At 43.2% G+C, this 8,893-nt stretch overlaps 1 protein-coding gene across 4 annotated transcripts in view; it reads right to left on the reverse strand.

Moving 5' to 3' along the window:
• Srgap2 (SLIT-ROBO Rho GTPase activating protein 2) overlaps positions 1-8,893 on the reverse strand; it is a 225,118-nt gene that overhangs the window by 67,555 nt on the left and 148,670 nt on the right. For all 4 annotated transcript variants that reach the window (XM_028764589.1, XM_028764587.1, XM_028764588.1 and 1 more), the window contains exon 5: positions 2,861-2,923. In XM_028764589.1, the coding sequence (XP_028620422.1) occupies positions 2,861-2,923 (63 nt within the window). The remainder of the gene's footprint in view (positions 1-2,860; positions 2,924-8,893) is intronic.

Below are 8,893 nucleotides of genomic sequence, written 5' to 3' on the forward strand. Positions count from 1 at the left end.
CTTGAGGAAACCACTATCTTATGTAGGGTGACTAACATCCTGCTTTCCTCAAGACTACCAATTCAGCACTAAAAATATGTCCTAAGAAACTGTTTAAGAGAAGGTTTCACTGTGTTACCCTGGCTGGCCTGGAACTCACTATGTAGAACAGGCTGACCTTGAACTCAACAGATCCACCTGCCTCTGCTTCTCAAGTATTGAATTAAATATGGCTCTCTCTTCATGAGCACTAGGCTAACCAGCAAAAAGGATGGTCACCCAAATCTCACACCGGTCCCAAGCTAATCTTACCGTACATAAGCAAAGACTCTTAATTCTAGTCTGCAACTTTTCTAATGACCTATACAGAATCTTCAAACTCATTTAGACCTTAATTCTAGTCTCATATTTTGGAAATATGAATTCCTTGATCATTGTCAGCCACACAGCATGCAGGTATCAGAGCACAGCACTTGCTGCTGCTTCTGGGGAATTGCTGGGTGGAAAACCAACAAACTTCACACCAACTCATCATCACACTGACTTTTGCAGTGGGAGGTGTCCTTCCAAGTACATGCAGCTAGTAGTCAGGGCAGAATAGACTCTCAGGTGTCTAATTTAGCAATCCGGGGTCAGCACACACATGCTTCTCAGTCTTGGTACTGCTGACATTTGGAGCTTGATAACTATTGTGGTAAATTGTTCTGTACATTGTAGTAGAATGTTAGCAGCATACTTGGCCCCTACTTTTTAGATGGCACTAGGCTACCAAATCCTCCAGTCATGACAACTAAAAACATTAGCAGACATTGCCACACATTCCATTTTGTAGGAATGGGGGCGATCACCTTGTTTAAGGTTCAGTGTACCAGAGTCTGTTCTGCCCTCTTTGGAAGTTCCTGGTGTCTTCTTCTGTATTTCCTTTTCCATTTAGATGTAAATAGCTAAGCTTTTTATTTGGGACTTGACAAATATTAATTCACCTCAAAGCAGAGAGCAGCACACTCACTAATTCTGCATATGGATGCTAGTGGGAAGGCTTTATGCTCTGTATTAACTATGGGCTTATGGTGACCACAGAAGCAATTGCCAATACTGATCTGAAGACTAAGCATAGAGGTCTCAGGGCTGGGAGATGGCTAATGACTTGAGTTTGATCCCCAGATCCCACAAGGTGGCAGGAGAGAACAAACTTCTAAGAATGGTCCCTTATGCGCACTCAAAATAAATACTAAAAATAATAAATGAGGGCTGGTAAGCATGGGGTGGGGGTAGAATCTTCCATTTTGTCCTTCACCAGAAAAAGCAGAAAGCTCCATGGTTTCTTCCTTATTCCACCACAGCTTACACACTACCATTTGCCCTTTAAATCAAAGCTTATGAAGTAAGGCAAAGCTAACAGTTCTTCAGACACTGTTCCTCCTCTGCTGCCTCACTGCGAAAACAGTATGCTTGGTCTTAATTGATTTGGGGTTTGCTGCTTGACTTCTGAGAAACAACAGCAAATGGCAAAGGCTCAAGATGCTTATTTATTGGGAAAACAAAAGGAGTCCTAGAAAAACATGTGTCATTTGTTATACTAGAGAATTCTACAGAGGCAAGCCTCTGTTCTTCTTGGAACCTAGAAGATGCTCTAAAAATAAAGAGAAGTTAAGCAATGAAAAGATAAGGTTCAGGAAATGCATCCACTCTGAAAATGGTTCGCAATACCATGTTTCTAATTTTAAAAAGTCTTAACTTCATTTGAGAGAAATAAAAACTTAGGGGACAAAGCGTACCACCTATTACTTGGCTTCAGAGATTAAGAGTCAGTGAGTAGAAATTTCAAAACAATTGGAGCATCACTGGAGACAAATTAGATGACCACTCAAGCCTATTTACCAACAGTTGCCATGACATACTGGCCACACCTAAACTCCTGGATCAAGAATTTAGAATTCTGATCTCAGATGCTTGTGAAGAACATCACCACTGCCCTCCCATCCTGTGAAAGAAGGGGGTAAAGCATGGAAAGAGATAAGAGGAGGGGAGGGAGGGAGGGAGGGAGGGAGGGAGGGAGGGAGGGAGGGGGGGAGGGAGAAGTAAATACAGAAAATCATTTACACCTTCAAATAGGTTAGGGCACTCTGGAAAATGACACATAGTGCTGGCACAGCCAACCTTTGGAAAGGGTCTGTAAAGCTACAAGTTGTACAACTGAAGAATTCCTCTTACGGCAGCAGGAACTTCCTTGGTGTGTGTGTGTTCTCAATGTAACTAACAAAACATGGCTGAGAGAAAACAACCACCAGCACTCCTGAGGCATATTTCAGCTACAAGCCATAGTCCGAAGAGTTCAAAGAGGACTGACTGCCTTCTTCCCTCTAAGCCCGCAGCTTACCTCTCTGCTGTGCTTGCAACGTTCTCCTTGCCTGAAATAGTGCTCCACATTGCAGATGTTAGGAATCCGAGCTTCCCTTTACAGCATCTGCTCTAACCTCAAACTACAATTAATCTAAGTTCTAATGCATAATTTAAGACTATAAATGCTTCCCAATATGCAGAAGTGTGATGTAGGCTACATTCCTTGGCATCAAGTTTGGGGTCCCTAGCTTGTTGGTAACAGTGACAGCTGTGCTGGTAACCTAGACCTTGGCTGGTTTCTTTCGATGGTGCCCCAGATGAAGCTAGAATACAATTGCACAACTGGAAAAATATTTTTTGGCTCATTTGATTTTGAAAAAAATTGAGTGTGGAAAAAAATGGGTGGGGTCACCCCCAATGGGGAATAGGCACTGTCCTCAACCTCAGCTGAGTTCTGTTGCTGACGTGAGCATGACTGCAAATTGCCAAATGCTGCTTCTCTCTATGATAAAAGAGCCAGGCAGCCCATCTGATTTACCGAATAAAGCTCGTTCAGGACCTTCATCAAATCATCTTGGAGCTGCTGGCCAACTTCTTTACTCTGTAAAGAAGGAAAGAAGAAGGAAGGTTAATTGAAAACCAGAAGGAGATGGGAGGTGGCAGCAAAGACAAGAGCGGCACAGGCTCTACAAATGACACAGACTCCATAACAGCCCAGTATTTAACCCAGCAAATCAGATAATCAATTATGTCAGATTACTCAGAGTTTTAATGAAATGGGCCCTTTCTATAGCCTAGTAGAGACAATCATGTAGGGAAAATGGGTTACAGTCCTTGAGTTTTCAATTGGTCTCAACAGCAGTCTTGAGAGCCACATTCTACCTAGCAACTGCAGTGAGGCAGACTGTGCTTTCTCAGATATCTGAAGGCAAACACTCCACTGGATTACTAAGGAAAATAAGCTGTTCAACAAGATTAGACTAGGAAAAGGACATAAACATTCGAGGGCTTCAAAGACCCCAAACTCAGCAGAAAACTCCAAGCAGACGGTACTGGACTTGTAAACTGACAGAACACTGGCCTCAGCAAGCTAGGATCCATAGGACTGGTCTGCACATTTCTTCTCCATAGAAGGGAAAGCACCTAAAGTGTATTTGTTTCTTCTGGCACTGATGTTAAGACCTACAGGTCACCCAATTCTCACTTGTTTCATTTCTTCCCCAATTTCCTGAGGCAGTGGTTCTTCAATAACACTGTCTTGCAACAGCAGTTAGTACTACCTGATTCTGATAATATATGTGAAAGAGTTTCCAACAGACTAATTCTGGGCAGCAGTAGCTCTCTGATCCCTTACTGCTGCCTACCCTAGTTTGGATCTAACCATGAAGAATAGTAGAAATAGAAGAATGAGGAAGCAGGAAAGAAATGTATATCCTCTATACCAAATGTTAATATCAAAACCGCAGAGAATGAAAACAATTGGCTATTGTTTTCAATACCAAAAATTCAGATACCTAAAACAGCTGAGCACACTTTTTATTTTTCCACACTGGGAAATGAACTTGGGATCTTGTAGGTATTAGGCAAACACTCTACCACTGAGCTGCATCTCCAGCCCTTAAATGCCACTCATCACAGCTCATTTCTGAATCAAGGGAAGAATTCTTTCATTTACACTGCTTTTTCAAGGTGTGTGTGTGTGTGTATAAGGGGGGGGGGGTGCCCCCCCCCCCCCAGAGGGTACACTGAGGGCAGAGAAAACTTGCCTGAGTCAGCTGTCTCCAACATAGTTTCTGGGCATCAAAACTCATGGTGTCGGGATTGTTAGCAAGTGCCTTTATCCACTGAGTTATATCTTGCCAGCCTGAGCCTGAGCATTTTAAAAACTGTTTTACCACTTTACAATTAAGTTCTTAGGTTAATTTTTTTTCTATTAGGGTATTCATTATGGGATATAACATAGGTGTGACTTCTATCATGAATACTTATGTGTTTTGTATTTGATAATTTTAAAAATGGGGTGGAAGGACCACAAATTAGCAACTACAACAATTACTGCTAGTCTCAGCTTTCCTATCACCTGCTGTGCCTTTGGTATTTTCATTGTTGTGTTGACAAAAGACCTTTCAACAAGAAGCAATTGAGGTTACTGAGGTTACCGTTCAAGAAGGTGTCTTCCATCTTGTTGGGGAAGGGATGGTGGCAGGAATGAGGAAGCAGGCAGATCACAGAGCAGAGAATGAGCAGGCTGAAGGCTTGTCCCCCATAACCCCCTACTCCTAAAGGTTCCACAACCTCCCCAATAGTGCCATCATCTGGGGCCAAGTGCTCAAACACACGGGCCCATGAAGGACATTTCATATTCAAACCACAGCATTTGCTGTACTTTGGCTGCTCTGGTCAATTTCTCCAGGCTTAATTACTCTTCTGTAAAAAAAAGTCTTTCTGTCATATGGTAAGACCTGGAACTTTGAAATGTCTAGAGGAAAACCCAGTAAATATATCCCAAGATATATGTAATGGCAAGGACTTTCTGAAAAGAATTCTAATAGCACAGAAAATAAACTTAAAAACTGAGAAAGTGCCCGGCAGTGGTGGCGCATGCCTTTAATCCCAGCACTTGGGAGGCAGAGGCAGGTGGATTTCTGAGTTCGAGGCCAGCCTGGTCTATAGAGTGAGTGCCAGGACAGCCAGGGCTACACAGAGAAACACTGTTTCGAACGCCCCCCCCCCCAAAAAAAAGAAAAAAAACCTGAGAAAGTGGGTAACATCGAATTAAAAAGACATTTTGTATAACAAAGAAAACCACCAGAATGAAGAGAGCCACAGAATGGGAGAAAGGACTTTTCCAAGTAACCATCTGGTTATCTTGAACCTACAAATACTTTCAAAAATTAAACACCCCAATGCCCAAATCATCCAGTCAATAAATGGGGTATCGAACTGAACAGATAGTTCCTACAGAAAGAAATACAAGTGGCCAGTGTTAGCGTTCCTTCTAGGCTCCACTCCACAGTTACCTGGCAATAGCCATGTATGCCTGCCTCACTATAGAAGGGGCTGTTTGTCAGGCAAATGTGATAACCACTACAATACGTTATCCATCCCATGTGCAGTCACCGAAGGCAGACACTGATGTGGATGCTGAAAAGTACATGCTGACAGGAGCCTGATATACCTGTTTCCTTAGAGGTCTGCCAGAGCCTGACATATAACAGAGGCGGATGCCCACAGCTAACCATTGAACTGATCTTGGGATTCCCAATGGAGAAGTTAGAGAGAAGTCTGAAGGAGCTGAAGTGGTTTGCAGCCCCATGAGGAGAGCAACAATACCAACCAACCAGAGCTCCTAGGGTATAAACCACCAGCCTGCCAGCCTGGGAGCACATAGGGAGGGGCCCATGGCTCCAGCTGTATATGTAGGGGAGGATGGCCTTGTCAGGCATAGGTGGGAGAGGAGGTCCTTGGTCCCTTGAAGGCTGGATGCTCCAATGTGAAGGCAGGAAGGTGGGAGTCGGTGGGTGGGGGCATATCCTCATAGAAGCAGGAGGAGGGGGGAAGGGATGGGGGGTTTCTGGGTGGGGGAAAAATGGGGAAAAGGGATAACATCTGAAATGTAAATAAACTATTCAATAAAAAAAAATGGGGGGGCTGTTTGCCCCCTCCTCACTCGCTTATCCTCTTACTCTCTTACTCCCTGCCTCTTCTCCCTCTCCCCACATGCTCCTGGCCAGTCTCTCTCTCTCTCTCTCTCTCTCTCTCTCTCTCTCTCTCCCTCCCTCCCTCCCTCCCTCCCTCCCCCCTTGCCTTTTTTTGTCTCTACTCCCTCCTCAACTCCCCATGCCTTAAATAAACTCTATGCCATACTCTATCAGTCGTAGGCTAGCCCCTCAGTGGGAAGGGATGCTGAGGCATGGGCCGGCAGAGACACCCTCCACCTCACCATATCTCACTTTATCAAACATATCCTTGGCTCTTCTCTTTTTTTTATACAAAACACAACAGCCAGTAAATATTTGAAAAATGTTCAAGATCCTTAGCCATCAGAAAAATGCAAATTAAATTGGTTTTAGATTCCATCACATCCCAGTCAGAATGGTATCATAAGAAAACAGTAACACCAAAGCTGAGATCTAAAAGCTACAGTGGAGCTATATAACCCAGCTATACCAGTCTTGGATGTACACTAAAGGACTGTGGGTAAACACACCAGGGATACATGTACATACATGATTATTGTTGCACTATTCATAATAGCCAAAAAATGGAACGAGAAATGAAATGTTGTACATATACACAAGGAAAGTTTATGTAGTCAAAAAAAAAAAAAAGAAAGTAATGACTTTCGAAAGAAAGTAAGAAAAGGCTGTAAATGAAAACAATGTGAAGTGAATAAGACAGACTCAGAAAAGCAACCACCATGTTTGTCCTCTCACAGAGAACCCAGACTTAAAACCGCATATGTAGGTTATGAAACTGGAAAGGGCATCATGAAAGGGGAGGGAGAGATTTAAGAGAGCTGGGAAGTAGAGTAATGGAATACATATCATAAGAAAGCAGAAGCTGGTGTTAACAGGGGGAAGAAAGGGAAACAGCTGGAGGGAGGAGCATAGGAAGAACTCTGAGGGAGGGAACAGAGAACAAAATACAATGACGCACATGTATGAAGATGCCCGGATGAAACTCATCACTCTATATGCCAGCCTAAAATACTAATTTAAAAAAAAAAAGACTTTTTCTTACTGTTTTTGTTTGGTTTCTCTAATGCTGTGACAAAACACTGATCAAATCAACTTGGGGGGAAGAAAGGGTTTGTTTGGCTTACATAGCCTAGGCAATGTCCGTCACTGAGGAAAGCCAGGGCAGGGATTGAGGAGAGACCACTGGGAGTGCTGCTTCCTGTTAGCTTCCAGACTCACTTTCAGCTCTATTTCTTATACAGTCCAGGCCTACCTGCTTAGGAATGGTACTACCCACAGTGGACTAACCTCCCTACATCAATTAGCTATTTAAAAATGTCTCACAGACACGCCAAGGACAACCTCTGAGCTCCTTCTTCCCAGTTGACTCTTTAGGTCTGTGTCAAGTTGACAGCTGAAGCTTACTATGACACCAACCTTTACCATTCTATGGTTCTATGTGATGTTTTGCCTGTCTCCTCATTGTTAAGAAAAACATTAAATATTAGTCTTTTCTGTCACACCCATTTTGTTTACAAGGAAGAATTCAAATCTTCTGTTTCTTCTCCACCTTATAAAACCTTTATGTAAATGCTTTTATCCCCTACTCAGTAAAGCTTTTATTCATACAAAGGCTCTGCTGCATTCTTGGCTCCTTTCTTATTTCCTTTGTGTAGATTCTTATAAAGACTAGCCAATCGTGAAGGACTGAGGTAGAATCCTGCTTTAGAATAAAAACCAAGAACACTTCCTGGCCTTGTGTGCTTCATCAAGAATAAAATTTCTCTTGTTTACTCTTGATCAACAGTTTTGCCTGATTGAGACACTCCAGTTGAATTGTGGTCATTTTCTTTGTGGCTCGAACTTATTTTTAACCGTGTATCATATTAGAGCCAAGAAGACTGGCTTCACAGCAGAGTAAAAGACAAGGTACAAGTTTTCTGTCAGGATCCAGATGCCAGCAAAATGAAAGCTTCAGGGATAACTTGCCTGTTTTAGATTTCCCATTCCTAGGTCCTCTGGTTCAATCACCTGGGAAAACAGTAGCTTTCAACTGTTGGTCTATAACTTCCCATGGAATTTCCTCCCATAGAGAGGAAGGCTGAGCTCCACAGAAGCAACAGAGGAGCAAGAAGGCAAAGAGAGGAGAAAATGACTCACCATCTGCCTTAGAGTCAACAGGTCAGAGGTGAGCATGATATCACTATTAGCTGCCCACCCTCCAAGCTCCAGAAGCTCCCCTTGCCAGCCTTCAGCCTTTCTCATCTCATCTTTAAATGGCAAAGGTTAAATGAGATGGTACCTGATCCTATGCTATGTTGCCTAGCCAGGACTTAAATAAACTAGTACGAGTCCAGGAGTGGAAAGAGGAAGGGAGGAGAAGAGGAGGGAAAGTCTAACCAGTAAAATAGCAATTAAGACAGGCAGATGTTTCCTTTTGTGTCCTGATTAGTTGGGAGGCCCAGTGAACTATTATCCCTGTTTATTTGAACAAGCTGCTGAAGCAATCAGATTGACTGTTTCTTCTGGCTGGGCTGGGAACACACGTGTAGCTAGCTCTAGTTAGCTCTGTTAAAATACACAATTAAAGCTCTTAATGATCTACTCTGACCCAGAATAGAGGCAGGAACTGGCCAGTGCCTCTCCTCTCACAGATGATAAAAGGCCACCTGTTCTCCAACCCAGAAGCCTTACAAGTACGCCTTCAGGGAAAAGTAAAGCCTCAGGAAGTGCTTCCGTGCAGATCTAACGGAGGGGTTAAAGGAGCTGGGAAGCTACTAGGGAGCCCCACCCAAAGACAAGGAGCACTTTTATTCCTAGGAACAACAAAATTGATGAAGCCAAGTAGAAGACAATGAGGACTGCAGAGCTTTCCCTTCTCTATAAAGAAG

Source organism: Grammomys surdaster, unplaced genomic scaffold (assembly GCF_004785775.1).
Source record: "Grammomys surdaster isolate TR1022 unplaced genomic scaffold, NIH_TR_1.0 145, whole genome shotgun sequence".
Lineage (NCBI taxonomy): Eukaryota > Metazoa > Chordata > Mammalia > Rodentia > Muridae > Grammomys > Grammomys surdaster.